A 22674-nucleotide genomic window follows, 5' to 3' on the forward strand; every position below is an offset into this window, starting at 1 on the left:
ACTGATACAAGTGTTGGTGCTGTCAGTCAGATGAAAACATATCTGGAGGAGGTGTAAATAGACCAAGACTGAAAGCTGATTGAAAGGGGACATGAGAAACTCTGGAATGGCTGATTATTTGAAATTGTTGTCCTGAAGACTGCAGTGTACCAAGTTGGAAGTTAACATGCTATTCCTCAAGCTTGCTTGGAACAATGTAAGAAGGTGAAAATGGGTCAGCATAGGATGGACAATTAGTGACAGGTGACTGAAATCTTTGGGTTGCCCTTGAGGACTGAGCAGAGGTGTTTGGCAAAGCAGTCATCCGGTCTGAATTTGGTTTCCCCCTTGGTAGTGAAAATCTCACACATCTTATTTGCTGCTATGTTTGCCATTGGAATTTGCTGCATGCTGAAGAACCCAAATCTGAAGTGTTTTGGGGAGTCCTGGGGATGTGAAGGTCGTAATATTCATCACAGTTTTAGTTTTTATCTGGAGGTATTAGTTGGGAATTTGATTTTTATTCTGCTGGAATGCAGTTCCAAGTAGCCAATTGAACATGGCTACTTTTGAAGAAATGGGAAATGATATCCTTTAGATTGTTCTGCTAAAACTACAAGTTGGAGGCTAAGTGGTGCCTTGAGATGCCTACGTCATTCGTTATTGTGACTGATCCTGTTTGGCATTTCCAGTTTTTTGTCTGATCTCTGTATTCATTGATTAGCTAAAATATTGTCCTAAGCCTTAAGATATGGAGCAGAAGATTATAAATGGCTAACACTTCACTATGAAACTATATCTTCTTAGTTCTAGGCTCTCCAACTGGAGAACACCACTTTCTGGCATGTACATTACTGATGTTTCATTGCAATCTCTTCTTGTTTTGAGTTCCAGTGAATTTGGGACCATCATAATCTATCCTTCTTCCAAGAAACAACAGAGTGGATTGATACTGCAGTCTCCAAATCAAATGCATCTTCATTGGGTGTACAGATAAAAATGAGCACTTCTGCCAAGTGTGGTTTCACCAAAACCATGGTCTTGTACTCTAGTCCCCTTGCAATAAAGGCTAATTTGCTAATGGCCTTTCTAATTGTTAGTTTTAACAGCATGTTAACTTTCTCCATTTTATGATCCAGCATAAACAGATCCCTCTCCAACCTTTTACTAACTTCTTGACATTTGAAAATAGTTCTTGTTTTTCCTGCCAAATCATTAACATTTCCTATGTTGTACTTTATCAGAGAGTGAGGATGTTGCATTGTTTTGAGATCCAGATGTGGCATTGTGTCAGTTGCCTTATCTAGTGGAATTGATCACTTTTGCTGAGATCCAGTATTGTAAGTTTTACTATTTGCAAACTTGTATTTTAGGTGTCAGGAGAATTGGCAGAAAGCCTGAGCAGCAGCATTCTCAAGGTGAAGGAAAACCTGGTGAGAGGAGACCAGATAGAAGACCACAACCCCGTGAACGACGCTTTGATAGACCTGTGGAAGAAAAAGCTGAAGGAGGCGAATTCTCAGCTGAAAAGTATGTGTAAACTGACCATAAATAGGGCCACTCTGCCTTGTTGAAGGAGATTAGTACTGCTGTAGTTTGAGCCTTTTAGAGTACTGTTAAATTGACTTGATGTGCTTTGGTATGGCTAAAATTGTTCTGGCTATACACTTGTATTATAAAGTGGTTGAAAAAATATTTGTTAAAGCTAGGTTTGAGTTGACAGTGGAAAGGCATCTGCTATTCTTTTTTGTCTATACTTGCTCTCCTAAAGCTGCTAAAGATGTGGAGCATTCACTGTAAACCAATAAAATTGTTGGATCTTCTATCTGATATTACCACATTGGAAAATAGATTAGCATGACTTAATATAAGAGTATTTACAGCTTTGGCAATTGGAGGGGAGTTCTGTTTGGAAGTCTGAACTTAACACTTTTTCTTAGTGGCTAGATTTAAATTATACCTGAATTGTTCCTTTTGTTTAGTATAAATCCTTGTTTTAAAAGGGCCCTGTGAATATAGATATGAACACTCGGGTATTACCAGTTAATGGCCATGAGAAGGAGTAACATCTCTGAAAACCAAGACCACTGTGAACAAAATCTTGAACTGTTATAGCCTTAAATTTTATTATCAACTTCAAATCTCTCAACAGAGAGTAAAGGTATTCATGCAGTAGGTTGTGAAGTGGGAGCAACCAATAAGATGAGATATCTTTATTAGTCACATGTAATCGAAATACACAGTGAAATGCATCTTTTGCTTAGAATGTTTTGGGGGCAGCCCGTGAGTGTTGCCACACTTCCAGCGCCAACATAGCATGCCCACAACTTCCTAACCTGTACGTCTTTGGAATGTGGGATGAAACCAGAGCACCCGGGGGAAACCCACGCAGACATGGGGAGAATGTACAAACTCCTTACAGTGGCTGGAATTGAACCCAGGTCGCTGGCGCTGTAAATGTTACGTTAACTGCTACACTACCATGCCTGCCCTTACCATGTTTAACTTGAGATTCTTGTATGTATTTATTTGCCTTCAAGGATTATTGATATGTTATACTTCATAAATATAACTGTCCTATAGCACCCCATCCAAGGAATGTTTGTGTTGCCATGAATGAATTCATGCCTGCGATGAAGTCTTGATCCTGGTTAGAATTTAAATAGCCATTTAATCCCGAGAGAGATGACAGTTGCTGTTCTTGCCTAATGCAATGTATTTGTATTTCTTAATGCAGGAGAGCTATGTTTTTCTCTTTGCTGCCATTGTCTCCTCTAGCAGTTCTGTTATTTATTTTCACTGCCCTTTTTGTTTATTATTGGAGCTACCTGGGAGGCTGAGGCCAATAGTTTCTGTTTAAATTAGTGTAGTTGTAGATCCTACAGCTAGTGTAGAATCCAAGGTTTGCTTCCCAGGTGCAACAGAGAACTACTGGCAAAATTCAGGTCAATTTCTTCAACAACCTGTGGTCTTGTAATATATACAACATAGTTATATGAATAGTGCAGTTTAGAGGTTTCCTACAGACATTGCCCCTTTATTCCAGCCCCAAGCGCACTGGTCAGTTTTGCAGTGAACTTAACGTTGTAACCCAATTGCATTTGTCAAATGGCCATTAACTTGCAGCATATGTAATGTTTAGAATGCTAAAATTGAATAGGGCCTTTTGAATATAAAGAAGCCAGAAAAGAACTCAGGAAGGGAATTAGGAGAGACAGAAGGGGCCATGAAAAGTCCTTGGCAAATAGGATTAAAAAGAATCCTAAAGCAATCTATATAAGAGCAAGAGGATAATTAGGGAGTGGGTAGGACTATTCAAGGATAAAGAAGGGAACACAGGCTTGGAGATGGAGGATCTGGAGGAGGCAGAGATAGGGGTGGTGTTGGATGTCTTGAATGTTGGGGTGGGGGGGGGGGGGAAGAAGTTCAAAGGACATGTGCAAGGCCGGTTTATTTCTTAGTGTGCTGGGTGCCTGGAATGCATTGGTGGTGGAGGCAGATACTACAGATGTTTAAGGGGATCTTGGATAGGCATGTGATTATGCAGAGAATGGAGGGATATGGGCCATGTGCAGGTAGAAGGGATTAGTTTAATTAGGTATCTTTAGCTTAATTAGTTTGGCACAACATCCTGGGCTGAAGGGCTTGTAACATAGAACAATAAAGCACAGTATAGGCCCTTTGGCCCATACTGTTGTACCGACCAGTGATAAACCACCTCCATGATCAATCTAACCCTTCCATCCTACACAGCCCATAACCCTCTCCTTCCCCCCCCCATCCTCCATGTACATATTTAAGAGTCTTAAATGTCCCTATTACATCAGCCTCTACCACCACCCCCGGCAGTGCGTTCCAGGCACACACCACTCTGTGTGGGGGTAAAACCTACCTCTTGACATCTCCCCTAAACTTTCCTCCTCTCACCTTAAATGGATGTCCTTTGGTATTGGCTGTTGCTGCCCTGGGGAAAAAGGTGCTGGCTGTCCATTCTATCTATGCCTATCATAATCTTATACACCTCTATCAAGTCACCTCTCATGCTCAGTCACTCTAAAGAGAAAAGCCCTAGCTCACTCAACTTTTCCACATAAGAAGTGTTCTCTGGTAAGTCTTCTCTGCACACTCTCTAAAGCTTCCGCAGCCTTCCTATAATGAGGTGTTCCTCTAGCTATTAATAATCCTGCCATTAACCTTGTACTCTACCTTCAAGTTCAGTCTTCCAACGTGTATTACTTCACACTTTTCTGGATTGAACTCCATCTGCCATTTGTTCCCCCCCCCCCCCCCGCCTCTACATCCTGTCTATATCCCGTTATAATCTACACTATTCACAACACCTCCAACCTTCGTGTCATCTGCAAACTTACTAACCTACCCCTCAATTTACTCATCCAAGTCATTTATAAAAATCATAAACAGCAGGGGTCCAAGAACAGATCCCTGCGGAACACCACTAGTCACTGTCCTCTGGGCAGAATTGAGGCTTGTTGGTGTGCTGAGCTGTTCTATGAAATGGACTCTGGCTACATAGCCAATCTACGGCTCTCGTAATTTCTTATATCTATCTCGTAATCTCTCAGCCTCCTTTGCTCCAGGGAAAACAGACCCAGTCTATCCAATCCAATCCTTCCTTATAACTCGAGCCCTCTGATCCAGCCAATATCCTTGTGAATTTTTTCTGCAACCTCAAGCTTAAACACATCTTCCCTGTAGCGTGGCAACCAGAAGTGCAGCTTAACCAATGTTTTGTACATTTGTAACATGACACCCCAACTCTTGTACTCTGTGCCTCGGCTGATGAAGGCAAGCCTGTCATATACCACCTTCACCACCCTGTCTACCTGTGTTGCTACATTTGGGGAGTTATGTACTTGTACCCCAAGGACTTTCTGTTCAACAACATTCCCCAAGGCCCTGCCATTCTCTGTGTATGTACTGGACTGGCTTAACTTCCTAAAATGCATTACTTCACACTTGTTTGAGTTAAGTTCCATCTGCCATTCCTTTGCCCACTTTCCAATTGATCAATGTCCTGTTTTAACCTTAGATAACCTTCTTCACTGTCCGTTATACCACCAATTTTGGTGTTATTTCCAAATTTTCTAGTCATGTCACCTACTTTTTCATCCAAATCTATATTATCATGAACAATAAAGGACCCTGCATTGATTTCTGCGGCATTCCATTGGTCATAGTCCTCCAATCTGAAAACCAACCCTCCACTACAAACCTCTGCCCCTTACCATCAAGCCAATTTTGTATCCAGTTGGCTAGCTCAACCTGGATCCCACATGTTCTACCCTTCTGGATCAGCCTACCATGTGGGACCTTGTTGAAGTCCATGTACACAGCAGCTGCTTCCTGCCCATGTGAATCCTCTTGGTCACCTCTTCAAGAAAAACTCAGTCAAATTCGTGAGATATGATTTCCCATGCATGAAGCCATGGTGACCCTCCCTAATCAGTTCTTGCCTTTCGAAATGCAAATATGCTCTCTCTCACATTCCCTTCCAGTAACTTTCCCACCGTTGATATAAATCCTACCAGCCTGGCTTATCCTTACTGCCCTTCGTCATAGAGTCATAGAGCAATACAGCACGGATACAAGCCTTTCAGCCCAACGAGTCATGGTGTCCACCCATCTGGTCCCAATTTCCTGCGTTCGGTCCATATTCCTCCTAAGCTGTCTACCTGTACCTGCCTTAATCACTTCCTCCAGCAGTTTGTTCTGTATACTCACCACCATCTGTGTGTGTGTGTGTGTGTGTGGAGGGGGGGAGTTGTCCCTCAGGTCGCTTTTAAATCTTTCTCCTCTCACCTTAAATCTGTACCCCCTAGTTTTGGACTTCCCTACCCTGGGGAACAGACTGTTAGCATCCACCTTATCTATGCCTCTTATAATTTTAAACATTTCTATAAGGGTGCCCCTCATTGTCCTATGTTCCAAGGAATAATGACTTAGCCTGGCTAACTCCTCCCTATAACTTAGGCCCTCTAGTCCTGGCAATATCCTCATAAATCTTTTCTACACTCCTTTTCCAGTTTAACCACATCATTCCTATAACAGAATGACCAAAACTGTACACAGTACTCCAAGTGCAGCCTCACCAATGACTCGTACAACTGCAACAGTGTCCCAGCTCCTATACTCGATGGCCTGACTGAAGGCCAGCGTGCTAGATGCCTTTTTCACCATCCTGTCTACCTGTGACGCCACCTTCAATGAACTTTGCACTTGTACTCCTAGGTCCCTCTTCCATTATACTCCCTAATGCTCTACCATTCATAGTACAAGTCCTATGCTGGTTTGACTTTCCAAAATGCATCACCTCACACTTCACTGTATTGAAATCCATTTGCCACTCTTTGGCCCACTTCCCTAACTGGTTAAGCTCCCCCTGTAATCTATGATAACCTTCTTCACTATCAATAATTTTGGTATCGTCTGCAAACTTGCTGCTCAAGCTTTGTGCATTTGCATCCAAATTATTTTTATAAAAAATGAATAACGAGGGTCCCAACACTGACCCCCTGTGGCACACCACTAGTCACCAGCCTCCATTCCAAAAAAAACAATTTTCAACCACCACCCTCTGCTTCCTACCTCCAAGCCAATTTTGAATCCATCTGACTAGTTCTCCCTGAATTAGATGGGACCTAACCTTCCAAACTAGACTACCATGCAGGACCTTGTTGAAGGCCTTGCTGAAGTCCAAATAGACAACATCCATTGACTTTTTTGGTTACTTTTTTTTAAAAAAAGAGGTAACCAAAGTGTTGGTGGCCCTTCTTAAATAAGACCATCAACATTAGCTATCCTCCAGTCTTCTAGTACCTCATCTGGCTAACGAAGTTACAAAAATCTCCATCAGAGCACCAGCAATCTCCTCTCTTGCTTCTCATAAGTTCCCAGGATACACCTGGTCATGCCCCAGGATTTATCCATCTTTATGTATTTCAGGACCTTCAACACCAACATCTTTGTAGTGTTGATGTGCTCCAGAATATCACTGTTTTCCCTGAATCCACTAGTTTCCGTGTCGTTCTCGACAGTAAATACAGACAAGTATTCATTTAAGACTGTGTCCATTTCCCATGGCTCCATATGTAGATTACGGTATTGATCCTTAAGGGGATCTACTCTCCAGCTATCCTTGTCTTTGATTTGCTTTTCCTTGCCTGTCTTTATATTGATTGTAAATGGTTACGGATTTGCACTATCGTAATTATTTGCACTAATAGTTACGGTAGCTTTTAATTAAAGCTTGCTGTTGTGAAAATTGCCCTTTTATGCTTGCTGTTTTGTTAGCCAGTCCTTTCTGCGTGTTATCCCCAATTCAATGAATGCTCATTTTGTGCAGTAAGTTTTTACATGACACTTCATGGGATGCTTTGGAAATTTGAATACACTGCATCTACACATTCCTCCTGTATCTTTCTTCTCTCTTCCCCCCCCCCCCCCCCCCCCCCATTTCGTAAAACCATGTTGACGGTGCTAATTGTATTTTTTTAACTATCCACTATGCCTTATTTCATAAATTAGCATTTCCCCAATGACTGGTTGAGGCTAATTGGCCTATGGTTTGTTTCTTATTTTGTGTCTCTACTTTCTTGAATAAAGGCATTACCTTGTTGGTTTTTCAATCTGCTTAGACTTGGAATCTAGTGAATTTTGAAAGATGAAAACTGATGTATCCATTGTCTCAGCAGTCACTTCTTTTAGGACCCCAAGATGTAGCTTCAGGGAGTTTTTATTAGCCTGCAGCTTCATTATCCTCTGATAATTGTATAATGTTCTTCCCTTATTTTTGTGTCCCACTGTTGTGGGGATGATTTTAATACTAATTGAAAGCATATAAAATTTTTTTTCAAAATCTGCCATTTCTTTTTCATCTATTTTCCTGAATCTCTTCAAATAGACCAATGTTTACTTAAGCTATTTTCTAACAAAAAAATGCCTGTGGAAGCTATTACTGTCTTTAATTCAAAAATTCCATATATTCTATAATGGTTCTCAGAGGTTGGGAGGAAATAAGCGTAACCCTGCTATTTCAGAAAAGAGCATGAAAGAAAACTTAACAATAGCCTAGATGGTATCATATCAATAGTAAGGAAAATGCTGGAATCTATTGTTAAGGAAACAATAACACAGCACTTGGAAAGGAATAACGGGATAGAGCAGAGTTGGAATGGGTTTATGAAAAGGAAATCATGTTTGACATCTGGATTTTTGAGGTTGTAATTAACAAATAAGAGTTAATGTGATGTCTTTTGGATTTTTTTGTGTGACATGTTATTTATTGAAAGTCTCATTTTACTGAACAAAATTAGTATATGATACTAGGAATAATTTGCAGGCGTGGATTGACAGTTGGTTAATGGTAGTAAACAGGTTTTTTTTATATTGGCAAGCCATAACTAGTGAAGTGCCACAGGGATCTGACCTAAGGTCTCAAGGAATCTCTATCCTAGTTTGTTCATTGAAGCATACAAAATTCTTAAGAGATTTGAGCAAGTAGATGTGGAGTTGATGTTTCACTTAGCTGGCATGTTTAGAACCAGGACTTGCTCTTAAAGGGTGGATCATTCAGGGCATAGATGAAAAGAAATTTTCACCCTGGGACAATGTATCAGAATGCAATTTGTCCAGTTGTTTGAGAAGACTGGTTTTTGTAGCATAAGGACATTCTCCAGTGTGTATTGTTCCACTACCATTTTTCTTCAGCAAGGCTAGCATTTATTGGCTATTACAAGGCAAGTGACTGTCATCCCAGACGACTAAAGCCATTCCACCAGGTACAAGGCAGGAGTGTGATGGAATACTCTCCATATGTCTGGATGAGTGCAACTCCAAAACAATTTTGTATGTTTCAATGAACAAACTAGGATAGAGATTCCTTGAGACCCTAGCTCACAATAAACTGCTGTAGCTTGTCTAGTAAAGATGCTCCTACAGTGCTGTTGGATAGGGAATTCCAAGAATTAGATCTGGAATTCCAGGATTTGGGCCCAGCAACAATGAAGGAAGGTGTTTCAAAGACAGAATGGTGTGTTACTTGGAGGGGAACGTGGAGGAGGTATTTGCTTGTATATGGAGCTCTTGTCCTTGGTAGAAATGGCAAGTTTGGGAGGTGCAGTTACAGTAGCCTTTGTGAGTAACAATGGATTATGTAGATAGTACACACTGCAGCCATTCTGCTGGATGGAATGAATGTTTAGGGTAACTGGTGGGGGAGCATTGAAGTGGGCTGCTGTATGGTGTTGAGCTCTTGAGTGTTGGAACTACACTCATCCAGGCATATGGAGAGTATTCCATCACACTCCTGCTTTGTACCTGGTGGAATGGCTTTAGTTGTCTGAGATGACAGTCACTTGCCTGTTCTTGTTGCCGCAATATTTTTGGCTGGCCCAATTTGAATTTTTGGATAATGGTAACTTCTAAGAAGTTGATGGGTGGGGATCTGGCAGTTCAAATGTCATTGCATGTTGAAGGTGGATAATTAGGTGGGTAGACTCTCCCGTTGGAGATGATTATTACCTTGCACTTCTGTTGTGTGGATGTTATTTGCTGCTTATCAGACAATGTTAACACTGTTCTGCAGACAGGTATGGATTAGAGTAGGATTGAACTTTTGCAATAATGAGCAAATATCCCCATCTGGTATGATAGAAGGTCATCACCGAAGCAGATGATGATGGTTAGGCTGAGGACACTGTCCCAAGGAACTCTTGCAGGGATACCCTGAGGCTGGGATGTTTGATCTCCAACCATAACCATCTTCCTTTGTGTGAAGTATGACTCCAACTATTTGTGTGTTTTCCTCTTGATGCTCCTTTGATACCAGTTTGAATCCTTTAAACTCAAGGACAGTCACTCTCACCATTGTAGTGCTCTTGGGTCAATGTATGGACAAAGGCTTTGAGGTCTGGAGGTGAATGGTCTCGGTGAAGCCCAAAGAAGGCATCATGAGCAGATTCTTGGTGATTGCTGTTGGCAACACCTTCCATGACTTTGATAATTGAGAGTAAACTGATGGGGCAGTAATTAGATGGATTAGATTTATCATGCTTTTGTGATCAGGATCTACCTTGCCAATTTTCCACATTGTCGATAGGATGCCTGTGTTTAACTAAAAGAAACAGCTTGGCTAATGGCATAGCTAGTTCTGGTGTACTTCAGTACTACATCCAGGGTGCTCTCGGTCCTGTGGTCTTTGCTAGATCCAATGCTCTCAGTTGTTTCTTGAATTTGTGGATTGAGTCAAGACTGGCTTTTGTGAGGAGGATCTTGATAGGAAATCAAGATGGATCATCTCCATGGTATTTCCAGCTGAAATGGTTTGTTTTACGTCCTGGGCTTTGAAGATGGAGTTGTTCTTGCAGCCACTGCTTTCTAATTGTCCACCACCACTCCCAACTGAATGAGGCAGAACTATAGGGCTTTTAACTGATGGTTGTCTGAATGCATTTTTTGTTATTATTTGGCATGTGCAGAGTCCTGTGCAGTGTCACCAGGTTGCCACCTTATCTGTAGGTATGCCTGATGCAATTCCTGGTATACTTATTGAACTAGAGTTGGTTTCTCCAGCTTGATAGTAAAATTAGAGTGGGAATTGTGCTCCTATGTGAGGACATATTGTGGTGCTGAACACTGCTGCTAATGGGCCACAGCTCCTAAGATTACTGGTTTTGAATTGCCAGATCTGTTTTGGGTCTATCCAGTTGGCATAATTCTAACAGAAAACATAAAAAAAAATAGCAGTAGTTGGCCATTTTGCCCTTCCACTCACTCCACAATTCAATATGATCATGGTTGTTCATTGCCTTAATGGCATATTCCAGCTCTCTTCCTATACGCCTTGATGCCTTTAGTGTTTAGTAACTAATCTATCTCCATTAAATATATTCAGCAACTTTTCCTCTGCCACTAATTTAGAGAATTCCATAGGTTCACCGCCCTCTGTGCGAAAGTTATCGCTTCAATTCTAAATATCTTACATTATATCTTGAATACCCATTTCATTCTTATAAACATCCAATGAATAGAGGTCTAGTCAACCCAATGTCTTCATACTATGGTCCTACCATCCAAGGAGTTGCTCTAGTGGACTTGCACTTCACCACATTCTATGGTAATGTGTTTGTTCATGGTGTGGCCTCAAGGCCCCATGTAATTGCATTAAGGCATCCTCTTACTTAAAATTTCTCACAATTAATGCAACATAATAATTCTGTCTGAATCTCAGATTTCAGCATAGGTGGCCATTTTGATTATTGTCAGAGCTATCATTCATTTTTCAGGATCTAGCTATGACTGGCAAAGCCAGCATTTATTCTCCATCCCTAATTGCCTTTGAGAATGTGGTGGTGAGCAGCTGTTTTGTCTTGCACTTGTAAACTTTCTTGAATAGTTGCCATCCTCATTAAGCCCTCTGTTTATTTTTGCTCCTGTTTTCTTTCCCTTCCCCAACAATGAATCAATGCTTTATCTTTTGCACAACCATTATGCCTTGCATAATGCATTGGTGAGTATTGTACATTAAAGTCAAATGTTGCTGCTTTGACAGTAGCTTTATAGCTAAAATAGTGTCCCATTTCCCTTTTGAGCGTTGTACCTTTTTATTACAGCATTTCAAAATTTATTTCTGGTTTGTGGTATATTTTCACCTGTTTCATTGAAAGTTTTGGTAAAACTAAATGGTCTGCTCTGCACCTTTCCCTCTCCCATCCTATTTGAAGGAACAAATCTGTCCAGGAGAATTGATGTCCACTTGAATTGTGTGATTTTTTTTTGATAGTGGTTTGAAGCCTCATCCAAATGAGAATCACTCCAAAAATACAGCACTCTCTCAGTACTTCATTTGAAGAGCTTGATATGCAATCTTCTAAATTAGATGAGATTAGTGTTTCAACTTTAAATATATTTCTTTCTTTTACCTGCATTAATGTGGATTTTGTCACATAGTTGAAAACACCCTTAATAGTTTGCTGTGACCCCACATTCCTATTTTATCATGGGCATTTAAAAAAACGGTGCAAGTGTAAACCATACAGCTACTTGAGCTTCCATTACCTTTCAAGAATGATAGAGATCTTCAATTCTGGCACCAGTGCTAATGCTGGGACTTCTTCTGAAGTCCTGGTTTCCAGCATCGATATTTGCCCAAGCCAACAGTGGCATCTTTAAGCTTGCTGCTGTTGGCTGCTCCCTGACCTGCACTGCTTCAATAGATCCCTTGGGGAGTCCAGTAGGCCAGTGCAGTTTTCCTCAGGCTTCCCAGTTCTCTCTCTGAGCCTGTGCCAGGTTAAAATTGACACAAGCACAGTTGAATGGGAGAAATTGGCTATTGGGGGATAAAGTTAAGTAATGGTAAATAGTTTTAAAATTATTTTCAGTATCTTTGTAGTGCACAAATTGAAATAGTAAGTACAGTTTTATATTTTAAAACTGGTCCTAAATCCTTAACGACCAGCTCCCAGCAGAAGCCTGGAGTAGGTCTCCAGCATGCTTTGTTTTTGGGAAGTAGGGGGGGAATGGAGGAAGATCTCCCCCAGTCACCCAGTATCATCAGAAAGCACAAACTGTACATGCTGGAAATTCTCATCATTTTAAGGCATTATTGGTGGAGAAAGGTGCAAAGTCATTAGCCAAAATTTTCATCAGTACCAGGAAAAGTCAAAAATGCACTTTTTAAATTGTTGAGAGAGGTGACTGGTGGGGTGTTCATGGGAATGTCTGTGATTGGGTGGAGAGCGAGAGAGTAAATGACACAAGTGAGCGATGGTGAAGGCTTATATTCAAAGATCTGGTTGTGTATGTGTGGAGCCACAGGAAATGAGTGAGGTTTTAAATGAATATTTCTCATCTTATTTACCATGATCATGGAAAATGAGGAATTAAAGGAAATAAATAGTGATGTCGTGGAACATATCCACTTTACAAAAGAATACGTGCTGGAGGTCTTAAAGTGATTAAATCCCTGGGGCCTGACCAAGTGTATCTGAGGACATTGTGGGAAGCTGGGGAAGAAATTGCAGGGGCCTGGGCAGAGATATTTGCATCGTCTTTAGCCACAGGTGAGGTACTGGAAGACTGGAGGGTGGTAATGATGTGCCTTTATTTAAAAAAGGGCTGCAAGGGCAAATAAGGGAATTACAAGCCAGTGACCCTAACATCAGTGGTGGGAAAGATACTGGAGGGGATTCTGAGAGACAGGATCTACCTGCATTTGGAAAGGCAAGGACTGATTAGGGGTAGTCAGCATGGCTTTGTGCATGGGAAATTGTGTCTTACAAATTCTTTGGAGTGGTAACGAAGAAGATTGAGGGCAGGGCAGTGGATGTTGTCTACATGGACATTAGCAAGACCTTTGACGAGTCCTGCATGGTCAGCTCAGAGCGAGCTGGTCAATTGGATACAAAATTGGCTTGATTGAAGGAGTCAAGAGTGGTAGTGGAGGGGTATTTTTCATATTGGAGGCCTGTGGCCAGTGTGGAGTGTGGCAGGGATCAATGCTGAGTTTGCTGTTGTTTGTCATTTATATCAACTATTTGAATGAGAGTGAAGTTGGCATGGTTAGTTTGCAGATGACACCAAAATCGATGGTATAGTGGCCAGTGAGGAAGGTTATCCAAAATTACAACTGGATGTAGGTCAGCTGGGGAAATGGGCCAAAGAATGGTAGATGGAATTTAACTTGGACAAGTGTGAAGTGTTGCACTTTGGTAAGTTAAAACCAGGGCAGGACTTGTACAGTAAATGGTAGGGCCTTGGAGAGTGCTGTAGAACAGAGACCTGGAGTTGTAGCTACAAAGTTCCCTGAAAGTGGAGACGCAGGTAGACAGAGTGGTGACGAAGGTGTTCGGCATGTTTGCCTTCGACAATCAAGGCATTGAGTATAGGAATTGGAAAGTCATGTTACAACTGTACAAGTTGTCAACCATGCACTTTGCTTGAATATGCACCAGTCATTTGTTGTGTTTTCAGATTTCTGCCAGGTGACAAAACTTCTCTTCAGAGATGGCTCCAATTGCACATTGTCTAATGGATGCCAGGATATTCCAATCAAAACTTTTTTTGTATTAATGGGACAAATTATCACACTAACATTGCAACTGTATTTATTCCTGAATATCCAAATCTTTTATCTTGGGAGATGAAATGTTTAAGCAATGGTTAGCATATGATATTTTGGAAATTACAAGCACTTTTTGAGTATTTTGTGGAATCAATTCATTCAGATGAATAACATCAATTAGTCTGATGCATATATGTATGTATATATGATGGTGAGCACCAACCTGCTGTGTATTTGTTGGCATGGGATAGTACATCCTGGTATAATATTGTCTAATTTACTCTCGACATAGTCGTCCCCTAGATCGTGACAGACCACTGCGTGGACGTGGAGGGGGAAGAGGGCGCGGACGTGGTCGTGGTTTGGGAAGGAGTGATGGCTTTGACTCCCGTGGAAAACGTGAATTTGACAGGCATAGTGGAAGTGACCGATCGTAAGTTAATATTGATTTGTATTGTAAAATTCTAACAATTTGTCATTGGACTAACAAATTACTGCTGGAAATGTTAGCTTAAGGTAATATGAAATGTAACTTGAAAGAAACTGGCTTCTATTTACTGCTAGTGCTGTGAATTAAATTGTAATATAATGGGTGCCTATACAGGCAGCCCCAGGGTTATGTATGGTTTCTGTTCTTGAGAACTATCTGTAAGCTGATTTTTTTTTGTACTCTGTCAATTGTCCATTTTCTGTGGTTGCCCAGATCCTATTGCTCTACATAGACTTGCTATAATTTAATTTCATTGAACAATCACTCTAACACTACCCATATACTGTATCCAGTCGTCAATGAATACCATGAAACATATTATTACTAGCTTGAAAAATGCTTTAAAAAATGTATGGGGAAAATATGCGTAAAGTTGGATTTCCGAAAGTCGAGTCGTTTGTAACCCAGGGAGCCCCTGTATTTAGAAATACTATGACGAGTTTTAAAAAATTGAGTGATTATGTATATACAGCAGATATATAGAGAGAATAGTTTCTCTTCCAGCAGCCTGAAACCAGAGGACAAACGGGGTGGCAGTGGATCGCATAATTGGGGAACTGTGAAGGATGAACTTGGGTTAGTATAAAAACTTGACTTCCTTTTTATTTGGCTTTGTATGTAGTTTCACTTTTTGTTCTAAAGACTACTTAATTAAATTTATTTATTGCTACCTTTTCCAATCATAGTGAACTTGATCAATCTGCTGTTACCGAAGAGACACCTGAGGGAGATGAGCAACAAGTAGCTGATTCTGAGAACAAGTGAGTTTTGAGAAAATTCTGAATTTAATTTCTTTTTCATGAATTTGCTGAATGAACTGAAATTATTTTCAATAATAACGAGCAGATTGAAGGCTTGGTCTGAAGTGCCCTTCACAGATTCTGCTGCCTTATTACCAGAGCCAACCTTTGTATTGTTTGCCATTATGTGGTATCACTGCACCCTGAAATGAGTTTTGGACCACATCACTAAAACCATGTTTTTCCACTTCAATAATGTTGCTTCACCAATATCCTGCCTGTGGTTAGACCCTTATCCATATGTTTGTTATGTCAAGGCTCGATCATCCCAATGCATTTTTGGTTGACATTCTCTGTTCTACTTCCCATAAATTTGAGTTGGTCCAAAGTTGAATCAAGTCTACGTCACCCATTGTTTCTGTGCTTGCTAATCTACATTGACTTCCATTATGCAAACCCTTGATGTTTTAAATCCTTGTATTATTTCCATATCCGTTCATGGCCTTGCACCCCTCTTTTTTTTATGTTAACAATAGCCCTATAATCCTCACAAGACAGTGGTGCCACTCCTTGAGTTTTGGGACATGTTCTCATTACTACCATCGGGGAGGAGGTACAGGAGCCTGAAGACTCGCACTCAACATTTCAGGAACAGTTTCTTCCCCTCCATCATCAGAGTTCTGAATGTTATTCCTCTTTTGCACCGTTTTATTTATTTTTGGTAACTTATAATTTTGTCTTGCACTGTACTGCTGCTATGAATGTCAGTCTGCTATGAACGTCAGTGATAATAAACCTGATTCTGATTAATTGCTCCCCATTTATGCTGTAGCTTCAGGTCCCAATGTTACAAGCTCTAATCCTCAACCTCCCTTCACTCCTCACTCCACACATACCAGTTCATTTTGTTGCTTTCCCTTTTTCTGCTAAGATACTCCTTTATATTTGGTTTTGTTGAGCAGCCTTTCAGGTATCCACTCTAATATCTCATGTGGTTCAGTATCAGTTGAAGTACCTTGGAATGTTTTGCTATTACACTATAATGTCTGGTAGGAATAGAAGTTGTGCACCGTAACTGGAATCTTGAGTGCAGTACCATGTGTAATCTTTAAAGCTGAATACTAAACATTAGCAAGTGCATATGTGTTGTTCATGTAATTCAACTTCATTGTCCTTGCATATTGGATATGATGGTGCAATTTGTAAACTTGGCAAGAAAAGTTCCTTAAAATTGTGTATTGACTTTAATGAAACTTAATCCAAAGTAGTTTATTAGTGGGACAGGGTCACCCTGGAAATTTCTTGGCCTGTAGGAAAGATGGGGGAGAAAGAAGATCATGTAGAGCATAAAGGAAAATAAGGAAGATTGCTGAATTAAATGAAATTGGTGAACTTGTGCAAAATGGAATTCCTCCTGTGAAGCATTGTTGTATTTGCTTAGACCAACATTGAATTGAAAGCTGAATATTTTTTTAAACTGTTTAGAATGGTTTAAGAGTAGAGGAATTGTAAGGATAGGTACCATTATTGCAGCATTAAATCATTGGAATGACAGAATCCAGCAAAATCTGAATCCTTGCTTGCTAGAATGTGGGCAATTAAAATGTATTTGAATATTACGGAAAATGTATAGGGAGATGTGTCTTGGATGAACTGGAGAGAAATCTGGGAATGAAGGTCAGATCTATGAATGCCTTCTGTTATCTCATAACATGGCCTTAAATGTAATTGATATAGACTGGTTTCTGCAATATGCCCATCACCTTTTTTGTTTTTAACCAAATGTGCCAGCATTAACATTAGAGATTTGGGTGATATGAGTGGGCTATATTGGAGCATTTATGAATTGATAATTCAGTTCCAATGATAATGAGAAAGAATAGCTAAATGATAATGGTACTGAATGGAAACATATCAGACTTCAGTTGGACAGGAAAGAATCAGGATAAATTGTATATATCAAAAAAAAAGTTAATAAAGTGCAGGGCAGTGGGAATTGTTGAAAGAACATGGTAAGATTTCCAATAATCCAGCACGTTGTGTGCAGTGCCAGGATAGCAGATTTTCAAGACTACTGTATGTTGCTGTTCTATCCAAACACACTTTATTTTGCCTTTTCTTAACATGTTACACAGCAGTATAATCTTCCAGTTAACCCAGTGAGTTTGAAAGGAGTGGGCACTCGGGATCCTGGCTCCAACCACAAATCTACCCACAGTCCTGATCCCTAATGTTCCAGGACACAGCCCTAGCTCTGGCTACAGAACTGGCCCACAATCCAGATGCTGGCTGTGACTGCACTTTGGACCCTGCAGTTCTGGTCATACTCTCTCCCTGCTTGCATTCTGAGCTAATGAGTGAGCAAAATGTTGAATTCTCACGATTTCTGAACATTTGGATGCCAGATCATTGGAGTTTTACTGTCTAATGTAAAACCTAGACACATTTTGACAAGCAATAAAGAATCTGTACATTCTTAAATAACTTGAGCAACACACAGAATGCTGGAGGAACTCTGGGTCAGGCAGCATCTATAGAGGGAAAAGGACAGTCAACGTTTCGTGTTGAGACCCTTCATCTGGAGTCCTGATGAAGTGCCTCGGCCCAAAATGTTGACTGTCCATTTCCCTCCATGGATGCTACCTGACCTGCTGAGTTCAGTTCCTTAAGCAATTCTTAGTGTTGCTCTGGATTTCCAGTATCTGTCGTCTTTCTCGTGTCTCCCTAAATGACTTAAATCCAGGGCTACTGTAGTAGGTAATCAAGCATGCAGAAAGTAAAGCTAATGATTAGAATAGCCAAAATGAAGTTTGAAGAATAAGCAGCAGCTAATAGAATTGAAAATAGTGAAAGATTTTGGAATAAAATAATAGTTAAAGCATAGTTGATTCAGATGAAGAGAGAACTCCTTTGAGAATGCAGGATTTATAAAGATATAATACATGAACTTGACATGCTTTTTGCTTCAGAATGCAGTACTAACAATTGAAAGGGTATTAAAATAGAACAATTGATCAATAAATCATTGAAAAATATTGGGACTCCGTTGCATTGAGGTGCATCTTGAAATGAGCAAAGAAGGTGGAATAGGGATGGAAGTTCTCAACCATCCTTGCAGGATCCTTGTACTTTTTCCTCAGGGTAGGGGAGTCCAAACCTTGGGGGCATAGATTTAGGGTGAGAGGGGAAAGATTTAGAAGTGACCTGAGGGGCAACCTTTTCACGTAGAAGGTGGTGAGTATATGGAACGAGCTGCCAGAGGAAGTGGTTGAGGCAGGTACAATCATACTTAAGGTACATGGAGGGGTGGGACTTGGAAGGATATGTGCTGAACGCAGGAAATGGGGACTAGCTGAGTGGGCACCATGGTCAGCATGGACTCATTGGGCCGAAGGGCCTGTATCCATGCTGTATTACTCTATGAAATTGAATCCATAAATATTTACCTGTGGATAAATATAAAGCACTAGATATGTGATGGAACAAATAGGTCTTCTGTAAAATTAATTCTGTGAAGGTCTAATGTTTTCTGGAGATCATTTTTTAAGTACTTGTAGGATTATTTAGTCATTGTAAACAGTTGCATCTAGAAGTTTGATAGAACTATGGGAGGAAATCATGGTCATTGGCCATGATCTTCCAGTGCTCTTGGGTTGCACATGTTTCAGAGAACTGGAGAGAGGACCAGCAGCTGTAAGTGCGTAATTTAAACTTGATAGTACAAAAGGTTTTTTGTTTGCAAGTATTGATCTGGAACAGAATTAGTACTCAGGAAGAAAATGGCCTTAATTAAGGCAAGCCAGCAGGAATTTAAAAGCAGATTGTATTTAACTAATTTGATAGTGTGTTGAGATGAGAGCTGGTGGGGGTAATGCAATTGATACGTATGTACATCGACTCCTTGAAAGATTTTAGTAATGTTCCATGTGAAGTGTGTAACATTAAATGTAAGGAGAATTAAGTGTGACATGAATTTTTTTTTAGTTTGATTAGAATCTGGAATGCACTGCCTACACGTGCTGGAGGCAGGTTTCATTATTGCCTTTAGAGTGAATTGGATAAATATAGGATAAAGAAAAATTTAAGGCTACAGAGAAAGGGGCAGTGGGTGGATCTAGAGAATCGATCTGGTGGAGAGCAGGTGTAGATGTGATGTGAAGATGGTGGCCTCCTGTGCTGTAATTGTTCTCTGATTCTGATATTCAATGAAATTCTATTGAAGTTTTAGGTGAACTGAGACTCTGCTTGGTTGCTTAAAGTATCTTGTTGGAAATGCAAGTACTTAAAATGAAATTAACTTTTAAGATTTTGGGACTGCAGCAAGTCTACAAACTGGTCATTGTTGAGAGAATGTACAGCTCAGAATTGGATCTTATGTGTTGAGTCCTCATGGATGCTTACCTGCCCTCAGGGAAAATGAAGTAGAAGAAGTCAAAGAAGAAGGCCCAAAGGAAATGACTCTCGATGAGTGGAAAGCCATGCAAGATAAAGAACGGGCAAAAGCTGAGTTTAACATTCGCAAACCTAACGAGGGCTGTGACAGCAGTCAGTGGAAAAAAGGATTTGTTTTACGCAAGCCTAAAACTGAGGAGGTAGGCGTGGCACAACTTGTATTGCAGAACTAAATTGTAGTATAATCTTCATTGTTTTGATTTTTAGTAGCAGACTATTATTGGCATAGTTTTACCTTGTAGCTAGGCAGACAGGATTTTAGGAATTGTGAAGATGTCAGTGTTTCACTTGTAAAAGTCAGAGCTGTTTCCTATCTGTTTAAATTTTGTAATGAAAGTTATAAAATGCATCAGTTCATTTTTTCAGTGGTATGTGAGCTTGCACATTTGTATCTCATTGTCATTGCTAACAAAATATATTCAGATTTTTTTTGCATTTCATTTGCTAGAAACGTTTTGAGAATGAAGATGTCCATACCTTGGAATATACGGTAATCCATTGTGATTTTTTGATTTTGTTTGTGTATTTGCGTGCTCAAGTTCGTGCATTGTCACCAACATTAATTTATATGTTACATTGGTGGTGACTTTTCAAATATGTCACTGCATATTCTTTGTTGTAAAGAGTTAAAGACTAATTGAGACCTAATGGAAATTGCCTGCTCTAAACTTTGCCATCAGAAGGTTTTCATTTTTTCAGTGATATAAGGGAGTTTTGGATCAGTGATAGAAATCTCTGGTGTACTAAATCTCTTAGGATCAATATTGAGAACATAATGAATGACTGGAGCCTTAACAAAAGGAAACACTAGATATGGGCAGGCTTTGTTTGAATGCATTTATAATCTGGTAAAGCTTGCTGAAGCTTTGATAGTAGAAATGCTTGTACAAAGAAATTTTTGGATGATCAGCATCACATTTCAAAGGGTCATCGCTTTGAATTTACTGCACAGTAGGCTAAATTCTGGGCATCCTGCTTTATCATGAGTGGTTTTGGTGAGAATGGCTTTTTAATTGTACTTAATTGTTTCTGGAACGAAAACTTGCAGTAGATGCAGTTTGACCACCTTGTGTAGATGCTTTGTTTCTTAATCTATTATGCCATCTGTAATATATTCCATACAATTTGGCATATGAATTCCTTCAACTGAGGGCAAGAATCTGGACATAAGGATTGCTGCATTCCAATTCATTGAGACCTTAGAAGTGGGATTGTTAACTTCCAATAGCTTTCCTACAATACAGTAATTAAACATTTCAAAACTAAATTGTATCTTTATTGTTTTCACAGGCATTGGGGTTTCATAACTGGTTTTTGAGCTGACTTAAGTCTCTCCATGAAGTGCAAATTGATGAGCTTGCTAATTTTATTTTATATAAAGCTTTTTCCATGAAATGTTGCATCTAAATAACTTGATTGAAGAGTGTCTAATCTTGGTGCAATTCAAATTGAGGTTCACATCTGTAGAGACAACTTCACTTATGCTTAGTTCTTGATCCACATTGATGTCCTTGTTCAAAGATGATTTGAAAATTAGTGTTAATTTTCTCTTTTGAGTATGGCATGTTCTTCCCAGTTTGTATATTTTAATACAAATGATAAAATTTGAGCTGATTGAAGTATACCAGAAAACAATGCAAAAATATTTTTTGGATAGCTAAGTTTCTATACAGTCAATTTTTAAAATGGTCTTTAAATTCAGACCATGTAAGAATTTTTAAAAGAACCTACAGTTTTGTTTTTTTTTGTTCTCTATCTTTTAAGCATTGGATGATATTGTATTGCTTGTGCATTTTGGAAAATATAGTTTTCAGGTAACAAAAGGCTTGTGTTTGAGTAATTTGTAAAATGACTGCATTGAAGAATTAAATTTGAACTAATTTTTTTCAACTTAGGTCTCTGCTGATGAATCTGACCATCACTTCCGCAAACCAGCAAATGATATAACCTCTCAGCTGGAGATCAATTTTGGTGATTTGGGTCGCCCTGGCCGTGGCGGCAGAGGCCGAGGTGGTCGTGGCCGTGGTGGTGGTGGCAGGAGCATTCGTGGAATGAGACCAGACAAGGTATCAAGAGCTACCCTGTAGTTTTGGATGCACAGCGCTATACATTCATGTTAATAAAACAGTGGAGTGTTAAAGAAAACACAGTTGCTGTTAATAGCTAATAGCATTGTCATACAGTGCTAAAAGATTGTTTGTTTTAGCTGAGACTATCAGTATGATGGATTTTACTTGTTGGGTAGATAAAAATAACCTGGGAATGGTTTCTGCTGCTGTTCATGATTTAGTTGTCCTTGTTAAAAAGCCTGCATTTGGGTATTATCTGTTGAGATTGGATCAGTAGTGGTTACTTCCACGATTTAACTATCTCTACAACAGTCTAGCTAGATTTGTTTATGAATGTTGACTTGCTGTATGAAGGATTATCCAATATTGTTATCAGTGGTACGGTTCTCTAGCCTGCTGCATTTGGGTTGGAAGACTGCAGAAAGAAAGGGGCTTGCATTTTTATATCTTTCACAACCTGTAGACACCATAGAGCCAAGGAAGTACTTCTGGTGCAGTGATTGTTGTAACTGAGCTTGGTTTATGAAAGGTTCTACATCAGTGCAGTTTTCTACCATGTGAACATCTGTGCTTCAACCACCTGCCACAGCCTGGGGAGAATGATTGGAGCAGAATCATGTACCTCTTGGCATATTTGAAGTCGTCTTAGGTGCTGGTGTTCTCATTACCAGAAATATCTTGACTTCCTTAGGAAAGGCACTTGGGCAGGCAGGTAGAAATTATTTTAATAGAATTTAAGTCTGGATCTTAAATTGTTGTGGGATATCTGTTTCCAAAGGATTCCTAAAGGTTTGAGTGGCTGTACTTCGGGCTATTGGTCATTTATTAAGGGTTAGCTGAGTTAAAATGAGGTTTAAAGAATGG

At 39.8% G+C, this 22674-nt stretch overlaps 1 protein-coding gene across 1 annotated transcript in view; it reads left to right on the forward strand.

Annotated features, from left to right (window-relative positions):
* The window catches only part of LOC127567779 (plasminogen activator inhibitor 1 RNA-binding protein-like), a 35946-nt gene that overhangs the window by 9675 nt on the left and 3597 nt on the right, over positions 1-22674 (forward strand). Inside the window, 7 exon segments of the mRNA XM_052010816.1 lie at positions 1353-1509; positions 14352-14492; positions 15054-15125; positions 15236-15310; positions 19701-19881; positions 20190-20231; positions 21637-21807. Coding sequence (XP_051866776.1) covers positions 1353-1509; positions 14352-14492; positions 15054-15125; positions 15236-15310; positions 19701-19881; positions 20190-20231; positions 21637-21807 — 839 coding nt within the window.

The sequence above is a fragment of the Pristis pectinata genome, chromosome 3 (genome assembly GCF_009764475.1).
Source record: "Pristis pectinata isolate sPriPec2 chromosome 3, sPriPec2.1.pri, whole genome shotgun sequence".
Lineage (NCBI taxonomy): Eukaryota > Metazoa > Chordata > Chondrichthyes > Rhinopristiformes > Pristidae > Pristis > Pristis pectinata.